This window comes from Grampus griseus, assembly GCF_964374135.1.
Source record: "Grampus griseus genome assembly, chromosome: 1".
In the NCBI taxonomy this organism is placed as follows: Eukaryota; Metazoa; Chordata; class Mammalia; order Artiodactyla; family Delphinidae; genus Grampus; species Grampus griseus.
Genome location: NC_139017.1, coordinates 171604860 through 171624506, shown reverse-complemented (window position 1 = coordinate 171624506; position 19647 = coordinate 171604860). Strand labels below are relative to the sequence as shown.

The following is a 19647-nucleotide window of genomic DNA, read 5'->3' as shown; positions in this document are numbered from 1 at the left end:
TGATCTACACCCTGTCCCTAGTCTTTTGCATTCAGTAAAAAAACAACTATTTTGCTTCTGTTGGGTCCTTGAAGGACACATATGGAAGATATAGAAACTTACCTTTTAAAAGTAGCTGTACAAAGTTGCCCAAGACCAACAGAAACTTAATTCCAAGCTTTAAAAAAACAAAATCGTGTCATTTAAGCTGAACGTCTTTATTGGATACAGAAACAATCTCAAAAATAAGTTAATGTAAATTTCATATTTTCTTGAACCCTGAAGGTTTTTTTGTCAATTTTATTATTTTTAAAATGCCTTTTAAATTAATTCAGCAATATTCTTAAACCGTGGAAAATCAAAAAATATCAGTTGAGGGTTTGTTCTGTGCAAATCAGTCTGTAACAGCTTGCTGGTTATACATTCTCAAGGGCTCTCTGCCTCCAGAGCACTGGTTTTTTAAGCCCTAAGCCCATCTCTTCTCTGCACATTGATGGGTAGGAGCTGCTTCTGCAAAGGGGTCTTGAGCATCACCCTAACATTCTAGAGCAGCGGTCCCCAACCTTTTTGGCACCAGGGTCCGTTTTCATGGAAGACAATTTTTCCAAGGACGGGGGCGGGGTGGGGGGGAAGGTTTCGGGATGATTCAAGCGCATTACATTTATCGTGCACTTTATTTCTATCGTTATTACATCAGCTCCACCTCAGATCATCAGGCATTAGATCCCCGGGGGCTGGGGACCCCTGTTTTAGAGAATAAGCACAAAGCACAGTAGTGATTCTCAAACTCCCCTGGGTGTCTGCTAAAAATGCAGATTTCTGGGCCCCATTCCAGAGATCAGTTTTGTCGGTCTGGATTGGTGCCTGGGAACCTGAATTATTAACCAGCCCCACTCCTCCCCCGCAGTGGTTCCGCTGCTGGAGGTCCACAGCTTTGCAGTTTTAAGGTGACAGACCAGACCACAGAGAGAAATTCTCTCTGGTCCCTTCCTGACACCCCATCCCTTGAGCCTTTGAAGAGGACATCTCTTCTCTGGGGTCCCCACTGAAATGGCAATATCAAGATCTCCCTGTCAGTTCCCCTAAAATTAAGTCTCAGACGACCGCGTGGCCCAGCAGCTATTCTGCCAAGTCATTCATGTGATGTGCTGGCCCACAGGGAGAGGGCAAGGCTCTTCTGCCTCTCGCTCTCCCGCTATCTGCGAGGACCTCTCAGGGCTGAGGCCCAGGGCCATATCCCTCGCAGCTGCTGATCCATCCCTCTCCAAAAGATGCAGCAGCTCCACCTGCGGTTACGTCTAAACGGGGGTTCCTGCTCACCGGGTACACCTTCTTCATTACCTCTGCAACCCTCATCGAAAGCGACAGTGTGTAACATTGAGTCGTCTCCATGGCAACCGACAGGGTGTCACACCGCCATGGGATTACGACTCCACGGCGTGGGGATTCCAGAGAAGGGGTTGGGGGCGGCGCCCCCCTGCGCCCCAGACCCACACCCAAACTGCAGGGAAGGAGCCCCTCGTCCTTCCCGCCTCGGTCCCCGGCCCCCAGCCCGACCTCTCCCGTTCAGCCGGCACAGTGAGGAGGAGAGGGGGGATGGGTTCTACGGGAGCCCCCCCAACCTTACGGAGGAGGATGGTGGCGGGCCCGGCGCCCCCGGTACACTCTAGTCGCGGAGCTCAAGCCGGAGCCCGAGCCCGCGCGGGGCGGGCTGCGCAAGGCCGGGAGCCGGGGCGGGAGCGGGCGGGCCCAGCGAGGGGCGTAAGTCCCACCTTCGGGGGCGGTGCCTGGCGCTGGGGAGTGTCAGGAAGAGGAAGAGCGCGGCCAGAGGCGGCGCGGGCGCGCGACTAGCAGGGTCCGGGGGCGAGCGCCGCGCGGGCCACCATGGCCACGGACGAGCTGGCCAACAAGCTGAGCCGGCGGCTGCAGATGGAGGGCGAGGGCGGCGTCGAGGCCCCGGAGCAGCCCGGGCTGAACGGGGCGGCGGCGGCGGCGGGGGCACCCGACGAGGCGGCCGAGGCGCTGGGCAGCGCGGACGAAGAGCTGAGCGCCAAGCTGCTGCGGCGCGCCGACCTCAACCAGGGCATCGGCGAGCCCCAGTCGCCCAGCCGCCGCATCTTCAACCCCTACACCGAGTTCAAGGAGTTCTCCAGGAAGCAGATCAAGGACATGGAGAAGATGTTCAAGCAGTGAGTGCCCGCCCGATACGGTTCCCCACCCACCCCGAGAGCCGGCCTCGGCTCCCGAGCCCCCGAACCCTGGACCCCGCGCCGTCCCGGGACCCATGCGGCCAGCCGAGCTCCCCGATCCCTGACACACCAGGGGCGGGGACCCCTGGCCCCTTCCAGATAATCACGAGGCTTCGGGACCTCCTCCCTACCACGCATATGGGTCTGGGGACCCGCGGCCCCTGGCACGCGACCCCTCCTCACCGTGACGCTGCCCCCGACACACCGCACGCGCGCACGCGGAGTGGGGGACCCCGCGGCTCCTTCTAGATAAGCACAGGGGTCTGGAGGGTCCGGTTCTCTGGCCTTGTTAGTGATGCTTCTCCACACGCGCGCACACCGAGATTGAGGACCCCGTGGCCCCCTCTCCCCCTCCTCAGCTACTTGAATTCCCAACCGCCCCCCCCACCAAACGCGGGTCTAAAACACACACCCCACCCTCCAGCGCCTCAACAAAGGTGACCATTCCTTTTACTGGGGTCCTTTCATTTACTCTGCTTATCTCAGATCCCTCTCAACGTGGGTTCTGGGCCGAGACCCCTCCCCCGCGTCCCCTCCACTTATTCAGCATCTGCCAGCAAACTGTGTCAAAGACCCTTCGGCCCCTCCCACCTCTGCCCTCATCCACTCCGTTAGCCAGGACCCCAGCCCTTGACCCTCAGGTGATCTCCCCAGGGAGGGACCGCTTCCTCCCTGCCCCTGACTCGGCAGGTATGTACACACACACACACCCGCAGCCACGTCCCTGCAGGGCCGAGTCCCCGCCTCCCTCCGCAGACCGTCCCTCCCTCCTCTTACCCTCGTCACCCCGCGACACCCAGCAGCTTTGCAGTCACTGCCCCCTGTTTTCTGTCAGAAAGGCCCCATCTCTCCTTGCCTCCCTTCCTCCACCGCGTGCCCCCTTCCCTCCCCACACAGGGTCCCTGACACCCCACACCTTCCCATCTGACTTGGCTGGTAGCTCTCACCTCTACCTTTACTCCATCCTTAAATTCCATACCCCATGCCCTCAGCAGGTTGGGCAGGTCCTTCCAGGCCTCTGGGCTTCCCCCTCCCCCAACAAAAAAAACTTTAAATCTCTGTGAAATGACTAGAGAGAAAGGCTTCCAGGTCCCCTTCCGGTCCATCACTGCATTCACCCAGTTGGGATTGAGATGGTCAGCCACGCTGCCCCACCCCGAGCAGTGAGGGGGGCCTGGGGCGGGGGTGAAGGTACTCAGCCCCCCTCCCTTTGGTATTCTTCCCTGCCCACCTCCTGTTGACCATCCCCCCTGCCCCTGGCTGGAGGGGAAAACAGCCCAGGGGTGTGATCTGGAGTAGATCTGGAAGTGGATCCAAAAGGTAGAACCGTCCTGAGGCCAAGTCTCAGGTGAGGGAGTCAGGAGGTCTGGCAGCCCAAGGTCGAGAGGAAGGGGCGCTGACCTCACCTTGGCTGGGGCAGTGTGCTCGGACCGTAAGCAGGAAGCCCGGGGTGGCGGGGGGAGGGTTTTGCAACCCCCCAGCTTGAGAAAGGCTCTTTCCCACTCCTCACTGCTTGCTGTGGCCCTGCTTCTGCATTTGGCCCCAATGCAGAAGAGGTTTTTGGTTCTCAGACCTGGATGGCTGGGAGCCCCATGTTTTTCCGAGGGTCAGCCTGGGGTGGAACTGAGTCCTTAACCCCACTCCAGCCCTCTGCATGGAGACCCCTGGGCCTTGAGGAGCCTGCTTCTTTGGCTCCAGGGTCTTGTCTGGGAGTTCTTCTCAAGTTTCTTCCTGATAAAAGACTGGCCCTATCAGGAGAGCAGGAGTTCCAGGATCGCAGCCTCAATAGAAGGCAGTCAGAACTTCCTTATAGACTCTGCCCCGCCCCCTGCCCCCCCCCCCCCCCCCCCCCCGCCGCCCATGAAGTACGAGGGAGATTATTCAAATGCGGCCACCATCAGTGCCGCAGGACTAAGGAGCTTCTCCGTTCCTCCCAGCAGCCCCATGACATAGAACTGTCGTCACCACCATGCCGCAGTTGGACAGTCTGGGCACAGAGCGGTTAGGTAACTTGCCAAGAATACACAGCTCAAAAAATGATGGAGTCATAATCTAAACCCAGGTCTGTGACTCCAAAACCCATGTTCTTCCCTCCTGGGTTTCCCGTCACAGACGTCTGCCTCCACGCGGGGAAACACACCCCTCCAACACCCGCTTCCGTGTGCATGGCTGAGTTTCTCCCACGTGGACCCACCACCAGAGTCATTCTCTTAGGCTTCATCCCCTCTACGCCCGCCAAAAACAAGAAGGAGCTGTTTGGAGACACGCTGAATGAGCAGGGACCTGGGAGGCTGCAGCTTGGGTGGAAGGGGCGCGTGACTAGGGGAATGGTCGTGAAGCTGCATTTGCAGCGCGAGCTCACTTTTTACAGAGGCTGTTTGGCTGTTAGTTTGGCGAGGGGTACTTTGTTGAAAATTGAGGGGAGCTGAACCCCTGGAAGCCCCCTCTTGGCACCACTACTGCCTGATGAGGTATTGGCAGGGGTGAGGGGGGCAGGAAGGGGTCAGGGAGATTCTAGGGAAGGAAGTACCACCCGCCGGGGGCCCTGGCGTGGATGGAAGGCTGCAGATTTTGTATTCAAGGAAACAAGGCTTCACTGTGCCAGCCGAGCCCAGCCCAGCCGAGTCCCGCCTGTGAGCAGCCAACAGACGGGCTCTCATGGAAGACAAAACTCGCGTTCTGCTTCTGCTGTCCAAGAGGTGCTGCAGCCTCCTGGGTCCAAGCAGGGCCCAAGGATCACAGCCAAGGCTCTGCTGGGACACTTCCACCCTGATCTGCAGCTCCCATGGCAGAGGGGAGGGGAGCCTGGCCCCCCTGGGAAGCCATCCCCCAGAGCAGAGTGCAGGAGATGGGAGAGGGCAGAGGGAGCTGGGAGCTGGACTTGTCTTGGAGGCCAGGAGCTAGGAAGTGGGGCTTTGTCCTGGCTCTGCCACTCAGTTACCTAGTCTGCCTGCCCCCTCTGGGCCTCAGTCTTCCCATCTGTGAAAGGAGCATGATGTATCTGATGATTCCCAAAGGTGATTCACCAATGACTTCCTTATTTCTGAGTCGTCCGGAACCCTCCCGGATGGCAGAACTGCCTTCCAGGGTCTTCCAGTTCATCCATTCAGTGATCATCAGCAGATACTTCCTAAGGATGGAGATGGAGGGAGAAGAGAGGGGGCAGAGGGAAGATAGACGGGCTTTCCGTCATCGCTGACCTCACGCCGCTGGTAGTTTCCATCTGGGAGAGACCTCTGGGGTTGTCACCAATGCTTCTCCCCCATTTTACAGAAGAGGAAACTGAGGCCCAGGAAAGTGTAGTGACATTCCTGGGGAGGTTTTCCGTGGCTGAACCAGAGCATCCTTATCTATACAGTGGGAAAAGTGGTCCCTGCTTCTCGAGGTGGGGCGGGGGGAGGTGATGCACGCAGAGCTCTGGCAAGGTGCCAGGCACCTGGAGGCACCTGGACTCTCAGTCCTTCCTCCTCTTGCAGCCTCAGGCTGCACCCCTCACCTCTAATCCGACCCTCTGCCCTCCTCTGTCTGCCCATCCATCCAGGGCTGCTCTGGAACCCTCCAGGCAAGGGGCAGCCACCTCTGGCCTGGCAACAGCCTGCGTGGGGCTCTGCGGGGTGATGTAAGCCGAGACCTGCCAGAGAGGAAGGCAGCCATGTAATTCTGAACCCGCCGTGGAATCCGAGGAAGATGTCCTAGTTCCCTGCCCTGCCCAGCCTCGTCCCCAGCCACTTCATCTCATGACCCCTTGCGTCAGAGAAGAGGGGGGCTTCCCTCTCTCCTTCCCACCTTGCCCTCCCCTCCTCTCCACCTGCTACGCCTCCCTGGTGTCGCCCTAGGCTCCTGCAGCTCACAGCAGCACCGCCGCCTCGTCCTTCCTGGAGGGCTGTCTGGTGCAGTGGTTAAGGGCAGGGCCTTTAGAGTCAGCCGCCCTGGGTTGGAATCCCAGCCTGGGGCCCTGGGGCAAGGCACGTAAACCCTTCTGAGCCCCGGTTCCTCACCCTGGAACAGGGAGAATAACAGAACCCACCTCACAAGGTTGTGACGAAGTGCCTGGCACAAAATAAGTACTTTCCAGGTTCCCGTCGCCACCATCCCCAGCCCTGGTGGTGGCGCCTAGCACGGAGATTCCTCCACAGAAGCCACTGGCTGGCTCTACCTACCCCCATGGAGCTGCCCGGCCTGCCAGACTGGCAAGAACCCTCTTGCTTTGGGCCGGAGTGACGGGGACCCAGCATGAGAACCTTCTTTCCCTCCTGCTGAACCGACACTTTCATTGACGGCTACATATGGCTTTGATAAATAACAAAAATGGGAAACCGAATTCATGATCACTTAACTACGTGGAAGGCAGGTGGCAGAAAAAAGGGCAGCGCAGACAGCAGCCCTGGGATGACACAAAACTAGGACTCCAGCGCCCGTCTGCCACCGCCCGGACGGGGTGCTCTGCTTCTCAGCGCCTGTTTCCCCTGGGGCTAAAGAACCTGCCTGGTAAAGTCCTGAGGATTAAGTTTTAAAAAGTCCTGGGGAATTCCCTGGAGGTCCAGTGGTTAGGACACCGCCCTTTCACTGCCAACGGCCCACGTTCAATCCCCGGTCGGGGAACCGACACGCCTGACCGTGCGGCCAAAAAAAAAAAAAGTCCTGAGCCTTTGTAGAGAGCCCACCATTGTGTCTGGTCTGTGGGCTATTAAAAACATAGATGATGATTTTGAAAAGCTTAAAGTCCATTCCTTTGATCATATTTTATTAAGTTTCTGTGTACAAGGTCCAGAGAATTAAGGGAAAAATAGAGTTCCTGCCCTCAAGAAGCTTAAAGTCTCACGGAGAGCAGTGGCATAGAGGGGTGGGTCTTTGGGGGGATAGAGAGGATGGGCCCACCGGGCTGGAAACGGCAGGTTCCATTTCTTTATTTCTATGACGAGGACTGAAGTTCTCCTGAGGGATGCCGTGCCGCCGGCCCTCCACAGCCAGCCCCCCGCCGCCACACCCTCTCCTTGTTAAATGGGACCGCCAGGCCCAATGGAGCCTGGTGTGTTATTTCAGGAACTGAACTTCATCCTCACACCAGCCCAGGGAGGTGGGTGCTGTCATTATCCCCATTTGCCAGATGAGGAAAGCAAGGCTCAAGGTTATAATAAGTGGCAGGGCCAGGATTAGAACCAGGTCTGCCTACTGGGAGCTCCCGAGGCCAAGTGAGGGCTGCGTTTATGGGAAAGGAGGAATCCCAGAGCCTAGGCGGGGGGTGAGGGGGTGAGGGGGGAGGTCCTCTGGGGGTTCAGAGGTTGGGTCCTTCCCCCTGCAGCAGCCAGGAGCTTGCCTTTCTGGGGAGAAGCCCCACACCCCTGGGGAGGGAGGATTTCCTGGCCTCAGGCCTGTCCTCTGCTCTCCTACTTCCCTTCTGATTCTGAGTCACCTCTCCTTTCCGTCCCCCCAGGGACTTTCGGTTCCCTTTTGGTTTGTACCTTCCTGCCTTCTCTCCTCTGTGCCTCTGGGTTCAGGGCCTGGTTTCGGCTGTAGGAGACCCAGCCCTGCTGCCTAGAGCCCTTTCTGCAGGGCCAGCCCAGCCAGGAGCAGAGTCGCCCTGTGGCCTCAGCAGGGACAGTCCCCACATCCTCCATCAGCCGAGTTCCCTCTGACTGCCCAGCAGCCTGCTCCTCGGCAGACTTCTGCTTTTCAAGGTCTCTAGAGAAGCGAGGGTTCCGGACCAGAAAGGTGCAGCCTGACGGAGCCGGGCCCAGGGACGCCTGAGCTGTGTGCAGACAGAGGGCCGCTGTGGCGTCTCCATTGCAGGCACTTTGCCTCTTGTTTAATTCTGTCTCGGCATCCTGGAAGATGATCATCACCCCTTTCATAGATAAGAAGACCGGGTCTCAGAGAGGGTTCCATGACTTGAGGAGTGGAGACAGGATTTGAACGAGGGTCCTTCTGACTCCCACGTCCCTTTCTCCCATGGGACCCGAAGAGAGCAGCGTCAGTGTCCGCCAGGAGCTTGTTAGAAAGCTCAGAGGCTCAGGCTCCACCCCAGGCCTACTGGGTCAGAATCTGCTTCCCCACCCCCACCCCCCCCACCCCACCCCCGTACGCGGGCCTCTCACTGTTGTGGCCTCTCCCGTTGCGGAGCACAGGCTCCGGACGCGCAGGCTCAGCGGCCATGGCTCACGGGCCCAGCCACTCCGCGGCATGTGGGATCCTCCCGGACCGGGGCAAGAACCCGTGTCCCCTGCATCAGCAGGTGGGCTCTCAACCACTGCGCCACCAGGGAAGCCCAGAATCTGCATTTTAACAAGGCTCACCGGGTGTGCGCATTAAGGTTTAAGAAGCACTGGGCCACCATAGCTGTCTCCCTGCCACGTTACTTAGTCTGGGCAGTGAGGGGAAAACAAGAGGAAAGATTAAGTTAAATAGTAAACACTGGTTTATATTAGACATTCAGTAAATGTTCTTTGCAATCACTTTTATAATAATTATTATTATTAGGGGCAGGCAGGGAAGGAGGCGGCACAGGGGAGAGCCCGGGAGGGGGGAGACCCACTGCTGAAACTACATGTGGAGGGAGCTGCCCTCCCAGGGTGGGCTCAGCATTAGGTGCTCGAACTTGAGGTTAGGACGCCCCCAAGTCCTGACAGCGCCCAGCAATTGCCATCAGCCTTGGGGGCCCCCACTTGATCCTTGGACTTATCGGAAAGCCGTGGAGGAGGCGTGAGCACCCCCCAGCCACACACTCACCCGTATGCACTCACACACCCTCTCCTTGGCTGACACAGGGCAACAGATCAAGTGTCAGAGTCCGCAGATAGGACTGGAGGAAGTGGTGAGAGGCTGGGCTTTCCCCCCATGAGTCAGGCAGTCTGGGGGTGGGAGAGTGCAGGAACGGATGGGCACTGCCGGCCGTCATCACCGAGCCTGTGGGCGTCCACCTGCACGGGGAGGCGGGCCAAGCCAACCTGCCTGTAACAGCTAGCAAGGCCAAAATGTCCCTGTTGTCCAGAACTTTCCTGCCCCAAGCAACCTGCCTTCCCATTTTGCAGGTCAAAGAGTAGAGGCCTAGGAGCCTCTGGGGCCTCCCCAGATAGGATGGAGGAAGACCGGGTCTGTGAATGCTGAGAACAAAGCCAGGTGGGCCTGGGGGCTCAGCGGTCCATAAACACCACTCTCTCCAGCTGTCTGTCCTCCTTGGGACCCCCATGGGCAGAAGGGCCATGAGCAAAGGCCTGGGATGGGAACTAGAAGGGAGAGAATTGGGGTCCCCTATGCTCCCAGATCAGGTGTTCCCACCCTCCCCTTGTGCAGCAGCTGTGATGACTCCTCACTCTGCTCTCAGACTGTACAGCACAGCTGGTGGGTGGGGAGGGTCGTGCGTGAGGAGAAAGTTTCTAATAGTTCCAGAGCCAGAATGTGCTGCTTTAGGTAAGCAGTGAGCTTCCCGTCCTTAGAGGCATTCAAGATGCCAAGCAGGAAAACTGCACTGTGTATCTGACCCTCATGAATGGCTAAATGAGGTGGCCTCCAGTATCCTTCCCAGCCTGAGTTTCTTTGGTGCAGGGTCTGTAGGCATCAAGACGCAGCATAGTAGTTAAAAGCACATGTTTTTCATCAGGTCAGGGTTCTGATCCCAGGTTGTGCCCTCGTCAGCTATGGTCTTGGCCCAGTCACTTTCTCCCTGAGCCTCAGTCTCCTCGTCTGTAGTATGGGGATATTTATGCCTGCTTCATGGGGTTCCTGTGAGGATCTGATACGAAACACTTGGCACAGTGCCTGGCACATAGTAAGTGCCCAGCCAAGAGCAGCCACTAATGATAATATTGTTATGAAATGAGGGCAAGCCCTGCACGCTGTAGGAGCCGGCCACTGCTCTCACCCCCGTATCTCCGGGTTATCAGAACCGGGGGAGGAGGAGCCATCAGCCGGATGGGACCTGCAGCCCAAAGGGGCAAAGTCTGCCTGGGTGGTGCCCGCTGCTCCACGTGCAAGGGCAGATGGGAGGGGATTTCGTCACCAGCATCCGGGGCGGCAGCTGCTGAGCCCTCCCCGTCGAGAACTATTCAGGGGGAGGCTCAGAGGGGTGGTGGTTAGGCATGTGGGCACAGCACCAGGTGCAGCCGCCTCCCTCCAGTGCTGGAGAAAAGTGCTCAGCTCCCAGCCCAGGAGCTTTGTTGTCAGTCCTGCCGGCCGGAACTGGCCCTCCCAGGCAGGGCCCAAGCCTCTCCTCTCAGCCCAGTCTCCCCCAGCCCTGCAGGCTTGAGAATCTGGGGCCCTCCATGGGACCGCCTTCCCAAGAAGAAAGCAGGCAGGCAGGGAGGAAAGCTTACAACTTTGGGAATCTTGCTTTTCTCCAGCTGTGTGACCCTGGGCTGCTTGCTACCCACTCTGGGCCCCAAGTTCCCTACATGACATGAAGGGGGTAGACCAGGCATCCCGGCGGATCTTGGGTACGGGCTCTTTTCCTGGATCCTCTGAGCCACCTGCAGCCTCAGCTGCGGCTCAGGGAGCGGGCTGAGGGAAGAGAGGCTCTCCCCAGTCAGGGATAGATGCCTCTTTCCAAGCATCTTAGAACACCATTCTCTCCTGGGTTGCCAGTGGTCCTCCTGCTGGTGGCACAGAGGCAGTCTCCCCCTTGGTCACTTCCCTCCCTGTCAGAGGAAGAACAAGAGAGTAATCCAGGACCGAGGCTTCTCTCTCTCTCTGCCCAGCGAGAGAGCAAAAGATTCTGTCCGGCTGTCTCTTCACCTCCCCAAGGGGCGGGGTCCTTGAATCAGGCCTAATGGGGGTGGGGGAGGGAAGTAGTGGGACCTTCAGAGAAGATGCTGGAGGGACCTCTGGGTCATCGTGTCCACCCGCTGCCTCCAGGCCAGTCTACAACAAGCATTCCCTCCCCGCCATGCACCATCAGGACTGGTGCCTGAGGGAGAAATTGTATTTTTTACCATTATTATTCTCAACACCATTTTTATATTATATGTGCAAAGTACTTAACTAGTATCTGGCACACAAAAGTTCTCAATAGCCCCTATTCTAAAGAAATTGCAGGGTTTAAGCACATACTGTGTACTAGGCATTTTACATCCACAATCTCCTTTATCTCAAATCCCAGAGGTAGATGTTACCGTAGTAGTACTGTAGTTAGCGTGTAATGATTAAGTACTTACTGTGGGCCAGCCTCTGTGCTAAGAATCTGGGTGGATCATCTCTTAACTCTTGCCGCAAGCCTGGGATGGGTCTGATCTCCATGATGTCAATGATTCATAGGGTCATGTGACTTGAGCAGCGTCACCTAGCCAGCAGGTGGCAGAGCTGGGGTTAGTCTCAGCAGAGCTGCTGTGAGCACAAACCTCCAGGGTTTACCCAGGAACCTGGCTGATCCAATGACCCAGAGCCCACCCACGTCACAGCCCAGGGCACATGGTAGATGTCCACTCCCCCGGGGGCCTTGTGGGAACAACCCCCTCCAGTGTGGCCAGCCCCTGCATTGTCCCCCTGGGGGCAGGAGCCCGGAAGCAGTCATTGATTGATGCTTGATTGACACAGGCAGCGGTTCACGCCGCGGTTTGAGCTGCAGCCCAGCCAGGCCTGGGAGCTGCCAGAGACCGAGATCCAGAGCCCAAGTTTCTGTCCAAGTTTGGACACTTTATCTGCACTTCCTCTGAAACTGAGCCACCCCTGGCTGCAGGAGTAACCCTTGAGCAGTAAATAAAGCTGAGGTTCAAGAGAGGCAGGTGGGGCGGTGGAGAGAGTAGAGTGTGGGCATCACAGGGGGGGGCGTCTGAACCCTTGGCCAGTGCCCAGACCTCTCCAGCCCCTGTCCCCTAATCAGTCACATGGGGACATAACTGACCCCCCAGGATTGCTGAGCGCAGAGAAAAATGCCTGGCACATAGTAGGAGCTTCATAAAAGTAACAAAGTCTCGTGATAGTGCTGGTAGCTGCAGCTTCTGGAGCCAGCGCTGTGTGAAGTGCTTGTCACGTGTGAACGTACCCAGTCCTCGCAGTGACCTTACGGAAGAGTCCCATCATACCGGGGGTTCTCTGCCTTGTCTCCTGGAGCCCAAGCAGTCTGCTCCAGCCCTGACATGTCGTCATTGGAGCCCGAGTTCAGAAAGAGGCGGGGGCTTTGTCTTCCACAGGGACGCTGAGGAGGGGCATCCACGTGACTTGCCCCGGGAAAGACTGACTCCCTCACCTGGCCACGCTCCAGGGCTGCTCCAGTACCGGTCACTAAGGCTCATGCAGCAGCCACCCAGCCCCTTACCACTGGCAAACAGGCTCCAAAGATGGAAGGGGGGCGGGGCTCCACCGTGTCCCCCACAGGGCCCCTCCAGCTCTAAGCGGAGCCTGGACCACGGGATCGTTGGCCTCCCTGACCCTCCCGAGTCCCACAACCCTCCACCACATCCTCTCGCATCTGCTTCCGCCTCGGCTGTGGCCACTGCTCTCACCCCGGACCCTTTCACCCCGTGGTGGGGAAAAAGGCCTCAGGACCCTGTGTTCCTGTAGGGTTCCCAGAGACCTATCCTCCGGTGCTGCATCACTTCCAACCACTGACTCACTTGCTCGTGAACTATTTTTACCCCTTGCACAAATGCTCTGCTCAGCGCTCCAGGCAGATGTCTCTGTCCTGCTGGCAACCCCAGGACATGAGTGGTAGGGGGTGGGGGGGTGGGGCCCAGCAAATGTGCAGGTTTATGAGCCCTACTGACGTGGGGTAGAAGCCCAGCCCCTTCCTTCACTGCTGTGTGACCTTGGGCAGGCCACTTAACCTCTCTGAGCTTCCATTATAAAAGAAGGTTATTATGAAGATTAAGTAAAATAAAGTATGGAAATTTCCCAGCACAAAGATAGGTTTCAAAAAGTGGTTGCTGTCAGATGTCCACAGTCATGTGAAGCTTATGTGTAATTAGAGATGGGTGAGGGGAATTGGGAAGCCCTGTAGAGGCCACAGGAATGAGATGTGTGTTTGTGTAGGAACTCCAAGTCTCCAGGAAGTTTCTGGAACTCAGCCCCTGTATGTCATATTGCTGTCACCAGTGCTGCCACCCAGCCATCTTGAGGCCTCAGGGACCGCACAAGCTTCTTTAGGCTCAGAAGGCCCATGTGACCAGCGCTGAGATGACTCTCCCCAGCCCACCAGGAGACAGGCAGGGCGGTTGCTTGGTTCGCCTTCTGATAAGAGGCCTGGCTGGGCGGCGGGAGCAGCACCCACATCTGCCATGCTGTGTGCTCCCGGCACAGGCAGCACCTCCCCAGCCAGGGCACGGGACTGGAGCCCAGCTCTGACCCAAGCTCTTACCACAAGGAAGCCAGTCGAGCGAGACGTTTCGACTCTGCCCCTCACCCTGTCCCTCTCTCTGCCAGGCTGTTGTGGTAGAAAAAAGAGACCTGAAATGTGCAGGACAGAGGCACGGTCATCACGTAATCACTGTTCCAGGCCTTTCCAGCCACCCAGCTGGATCCCTGCCGCTCACTGCAGGCACCCTGCACAACTTGTTCCCAGAACACACCCCGGGCCACCTTCCAGAAAACTAGCAGTGGCCCCTCCCTCCTGTGACCTCTGGCCCTACCCTGAGACATGTGGTACCTTCTGCTTCCTCCTGGGTGGGAACAGGGAGAGGGGGGAGAGATGGAGCCAAGATGTCCCTCGAGTGCCTGTGGAGGTACCTGGAGATGCTCAGTGAGTTCTAACTTCAGGGCCTCCCGTCACAATCCTCACCCCCATGGTATTGTAAATTCTCCCTCCCTGCTTGTTCACATCTCATTCAGTAGAGAGGGGCTGTGGTTTCCGCTGCCTTGTGTAGCAGGTAAATTTGGCCAAAAGTTAGCACTGTTCAACATGTAGGAGGCTGCCAGGTCACGTGGTGAGCTCCCCATCATCAGAGGTAACCAAGCAGTAGCTGGGCCTCAAATTGGGAGTCCACCTGGGCCGAGGTCCTCTCCAGCTGTGATAAGATGACGTGTTGGTGGGAGGCACCTTTTGAGCCCCCAGGCTCCTTGTACTCCGGCTTATGACCACTCTGGTCAGGTATGAGGTGGCAGGATGTCCTTAGGCCTCTCTCTTTGCGCTCACAGGTACGATGCCGGCCGGGATGGCTTCATCGACCTGATGGAGCTAAAGCTCATGATGGAGAAACTTGGAGCCCCCCAGACCCACCTGGGCCTGAAAAACATGATCAAGGAGGTGGATGAGGACTTTGACAGCAAGCTCAGCTTCCGAGAGGTGAGCCCCACTCCCCGTGGGGGGGCAGCACGGGGGGGTGGGGAGAAACTAACCCCTCTTTGTCATTGAGCGACTTTGTCCGTGAACGGCCACTGTCGAGTGGCTGATGGTTGGCTGAGTGAGGTGTCAGCGGATCCTAGAGCAGGTACCTGGGGAGATTCTGAGATGCCTAAGTGAGACAGAGGCACGTGCGTTCCTTCACGCAGTGAGCACTGCTGGAGTGACTTCTGTATACCTGACCCCGTGTGGGCTGTGGCAGTACAGAGAAAGGCCCTGTGCTCCGGGGGTCCTGGCGTGTAGAGGGGGAGATGCTCAGAGAGGAAATAACAGGATGCTGTGCTTCAGGAGAAGAGGGGACAGATGGGGGAGGGACATGCACTGCAGGTCCGAGAGGAGCCAGGCGCTGAGCTGGGTGACCTCACACTCCGAATCTCACTCAGGCCTCACTCTGAGACAGGAGCCACGAACGAGCCTGTTTGCTGGAGGAGGAAGCAGAGGCTCAAGGCCAGAGAGCAAGGGCCCTGGTCCCCGGGCAGCATAGGGTTAAAGGCCAGAGGCGGCCTCTGGAGAGTCAAGGCTCAGGCTGGGCCTCGGAGAACTGGCAGGAAGCACAGAAGAGGCTGGGCGAGAGGAGGGGGAGGGGGGCGCCTGGGGGAGCCGAGTCCAGGGAGGAAGGTGCGAGCAGCACACGGTGATGGTTTGGAGTCCGGACCCGGGTTCAAATCCTGCCTCCATCGCTTTCTGGTGCTGAGATTGGGGCAGGTTTTTTCTTGCCCCTGAGCCTTCCTCGCTCTGTAAAATGGGCAGAGCCATGTACCTTTAGGACTCAGTAAATGGAAGTTAGAGCGGATTGGTTTGGGGAACAGGGGAAACAAAGGTAAGAGGTAGGTTGAGGCTTTTAACGGGAGCTGAGCATGGGCAGAGCAGCCTGCAGTAGCCCCAGTCCTGGGGGTGGGGGGCAGGAGACAGGTCACCTAGCCTCCCATCGTACAGATGGGCAAACCAAGGCCCAGAGAGGGAGGGACGCGACAGCCTGTGCAGGACACAGAGCATGGAGGACGGAGAGCCCGGACCTCCAGCTCCCAGGCCTGTGAGTACCTCCTTTCCGGGGAGGCCTGCAGCTGGCCCCGGGTGTGGGCAGGCTCTGGCCCCTTTCCCTCTCTCCCTGACAGCATCAGTGTTCTGTTCTCCCTGCTGCAGTTCCTCCTGATTTTCCGCAAGGCAGCGGCTGGGGAGCTGCAGGAGGACAGCGGGCTGCACGTGCTGGCCCGCCTCTCCGAGATCGATGTGTCCACCGAGGGCGTCAAGGGGGCCAAGAGCTTCTTTGAGGCTAAGGTAAGGAATATGGGAGGAGGTGTGGAACCCAGACTGGGGTTGCCCTGACCCCCACGTGAGGACAGGTGTGGCCGGGGTACTCCGGGGCCCTGAGTTAGCTTAAGGGTCAGCACGTCCCCTTCCTGTCCCTGCTGAGACCGCAGACAGGAGGTGGGGAGCTGACGCCCCTCCTGGGTCGGTCAGGGCCCACGGCGCTCCTGGCTTCTGTCCCCTCCTGTCCAGCCTGTGATCCTTTCCAGCTTCTCTTTCTCTCCCTGCCCCAGAGGTGGGTAAGGGAGGGGTGTGTACTCTTGAAGAGGTGACAGGGGCCCCTTTGAGCTGCCCCAGCCCTGTACCCGGAGCCACTACCCGCAAAGGACTGGGCCTTAAAGAGTGGGCCCGGGAGACAGGAAGCAGGCCCAGAAACACAGCACTGGCTCCCGGGGCCTCTGGGAGACACTAGCCCCGCCAGCCCCAGCCGGGAGGGAGTATGATGGGCCCCAGAGGCCACCGCCGTGCACAGTACCCTCCCCTTTCAGCACACGCTCAGATGCAGGGGACAAGTATGGTTCCTGGATCCTGCCTTTCCCGGGCCCCGGGGCCCCTGCCTGTTCTTGCTTCTCCCCCTCCCCATGTTAGCTAAGAACATTCCTTCTGAAGGCCTCCTCCCACCTCCCTCTGGGCTTCTAGGGTTGATGGGATGTTTCCGGGTTCATCAGTGAACCCAGTGCATCTGGGCTTCCCAGGACAGGGGACAGGGTAAGAATAGCAGCTTCGGAAGCTCACATTTCTAGGACCCGTGCTCTGCAGCAGCTACTGAATATGTCTTCTCTCTTTCAATCCTCCCAACGTATCCATGAGGTCGGAGTTACTGAGCGCCAGGCTGTAAGTGGAAGCAGTGAGGCTCAGAGAGGTGACTGAAGTACCTGGCCCAGGACCAGGCTAGTGGGAGGCAGAGCTGTGTGTGCATAGGGGAGGGGGACAGCGGAACCAAAAGAGACCCCAGAGAGAGCCCCTCCGGCCCTGAGCCATTTCCCCCCCCGACCCCACCCCAGGTCCAGGCCATGAATGTGTCCAGCCGCTTCGAGGAGGAGATCAAGGCAGAGCAGGAGGAGAGGAAGAAGCAGGCGGAGGAGATGAAGCAGCGGAAGGCCGCCTTCAAGGAGCTGCAGTCCACCTTCAAGTAGCGAGGCTGCGCCCCACCGCCTGGCCCCGGCCCCGGCGCCCAGTCCCGCGGGCGAGGGTGGCGAGGGCCGGCAGACCGCAGGCCAAGCCTGATCCTCGGCTCTGTCTGAAGGGACCATGCTAAAAAGCTACACGTGTCTGTGAACAAGCCGGCTGAGGGGTCTCCCAGAGCGGTCCGGCCCCTCCCCGCTCCCTTCCGCTGTCCCTGAGGCCCTGACACCAGCCGCCTCCCGGCCTGGCCCAGCCCTCCCTGGCCAGTCCTGCACCTCTCGCCTCCTGGCCGCCCACTGCCTGCTGCAGCCGCTCCTGCTTCTGGCTCTAGGGCGCTCCCTGCCGGTGGGCTGCCTGCACATACACTCCTCCCTGTGCCTCTCCCTTTCCACCTCCTCCTCTACCCCCGCAGAGACCACCTGCCCTTAACCCACAGGCTGCACTGCCCCTGGGGCCCTCGAGCGCCCCCCCCTTGACTGGGGGAGCGACAGGTGGCAAGGATCGTGGCCGGCCCCATAGAGCTGATGGGTGGCACCCAGGCTCCCCATCACCAGCACCTGTTCCTCTGGCCCTGCCTCCTCTCTCTGCTGGAATCAAGGGGGGGGCTTCTATCTTGGCGAAGGGACCCAGGCCCCTGGCACCCCATGCTGGCAAGGAGACCCCAGCTCTCTGGGGCCCAGCCAGGCAGGGTGAGGGGGCAGCTGTGCCAATCTACCTCAAGGGCCCACACTCTGCCGGCCATGCCACGGATTGTGGGCAGGGAAGGCTCTGAGGGCAGAAACACCAGTCCCTGGTCCCCTCCACCCCCCCGCTTTCCCTGGCCCTGAACAGCCTGAGGGTCTCTGGAGAGAAGAGGGTGGGGAGGAGGGATTGGCCCCTTCATAGGGAAGGAAACCAGCACGTCTCCATTCTCCAGGAGGCGTCCAAGAAGTGCTTTAAGTGGGACCAGGTTGTGGGGAGCAGGGGGCCTGGCTCGGCTCTTTCATGCCATCCTTCCCCAAGTGACGTTCACCGCCTTGTCACCAGCAACGGGACATGTCCTGTCACACCCACCCCCTGAGGGAGCATGGGGACCCCAGCCCTCCCCGTGCCCATCCCCAGATGGGCCGTGGCCAAGCCTGTGCCACCGGCCCGGCCCTACGCGGCTCCCGATGTGCTCGCTCACGTGTGTGCGTGTCTGTGTGTACGTGCGTCTGTGTCCATTGCTGTGTCGTGAAGCTGTGCCCGTCCTCCAGTCCAAACAAGCGCGTGGCCGCTGAGGCCACAGTTATGCAACTTTCAGTGTGTGTTGTGACAGCGTCACTGCTTTTTAAACTCGGTAACCCTTTATTTTAGTAAAATGCCCCAAGAGTCCACAAAACTCCTGTTGGACTTGCAGAGTTGGACTTGCAGAGGTTTTATTTTTTTGGCCTTAGAATCTGCAGGAATTAGGAGGTACTGACCCCAGTGCAGCAGCCTTGGCCCTGGATTGCGTTTGCCTTAGCGGATATGTTTATACAGATGAATATAAAAAGGTCTTTTTCTTTTGGCCTATTGCTTTTTTTTTTTCTCTCTTCCCTTCTCACCAAAAAAGAAAAAGGAAAAAAAAAAAAGGCTACTTCTTCATTCGGTGGTACGATTATTTTTTTTAACTAAAATAAGATAAAATTCTATATTCTTATGTGTGTGTGGTTCTTGTTGGGGTGGGAGAGGGGAGGGGCTGGGAAAGGAGCGGACAGGATGAGGTCACCTGGGTGCTGGGGCAGCACTGGCTCAGGTGGCTCCCATGTCATTTCAGAAGCAGGGAGAAGAGGGACTCTTCCTAATGGGAGGTTGAGTTTGATGCTCACCTGCTGTCACCAGGGGCTAGTCTAAGCTCTTTATATGTAACAGCTCATTTCATCTGCACAGCCAGCCCAGGAGGGGGCTGGGGGTGCTGTGTTATTCCCAGATAAGAACAGAGACACTCAGAAAGTCTCCCAGAGGCACACAGGCAAGCGGGGCAGCTCCAGGCTGCTCGGTCCGCAGCTCGTGCCCCTACCCATCCAGCCGCCCTGCCTGGCAAGTTCATTCAGAGGAGGACATGCACCAGGGGTGGCACCGAGGCCACGGGGATTCTGCATTGAGGCACCCTAGAGCCCCCCAAGACTCTCTGCCACACTCAGATGCACCCCAAGCCTCCCCCGAAGACGGGTGGTTGGATGAAAGGCAAAGAGCCAGGTGATCCCTGGGTAGCTTTGGACAGATCAGGCTCCCGCTGGGTCTCAGTCACCCCATCTGTCCAATGAGAGGGTCTCAAAGTCTTCCCAACCCTTCGGTTTCCAGGTAGGGGGTCCCCCGTCCGTCAAGTGCACCCTGAGTTGGGGGTGCAGGAGTTTGAGATTAGGCTGGGCATCGCTGCCCCCGGGTGGACATGGGTGGTATGACAGCAGCCAGGATGCCCTCCACCTCTGGCTTCCTTACAGGCCCTGCTTGGAGAAGGCTGCGTCCTTGAAGTGTATTTCCTGAGAAAGGCCACTCCCACATGCCACCTGTGGCCTGAGATGCCACCATCATTAACACCACATGTTGGGTTAAGCGTCGCCCTTCAATTGCCTTCCCAAGGGCAGAGCATCAGAACCCCTGACATGCTAGCAAAAGGGTCTCAGAACTGAGGGACAGAGGATACTGACAGGGAAGGGCTAAAATTCAAGCCCCAGAGCCCCCGCCCAGCCGGCCCGGTGGTGGATGTGGGCCTCCAGC

The 19647-nt window shown here is 58.4% G+C and overlaps 1 protein-coding gene across 1 annotated transcript; it reads left to right on the top strand.

Annotated features, from left to right (window-relative positions):
- The first annotated feature begins 1844 nt into the window (after positions 1-1844).
- On the top strand, positions 1845-18578 carry EFHD2 (EF-hand domain family member D2). Its single transcript, XM_082652627.1, has 4 exons — positions 1845-2168; positions 14289-14436; positions 15637-15771; positions 16806-18578. The coding sequence occupies exons 1-4, from the start codon at positions 1864-1866 to the stop codon at positions 16935-16937; spliced, it is 720 nt and encodes a 239-aa protein (XP_082508753.1). The 5' UTR covers positions 1845-1863; the 3' UTR covers positions 16938-18578.
- Positions 18579-19647: the final 1069 nt, after the last annotated feature.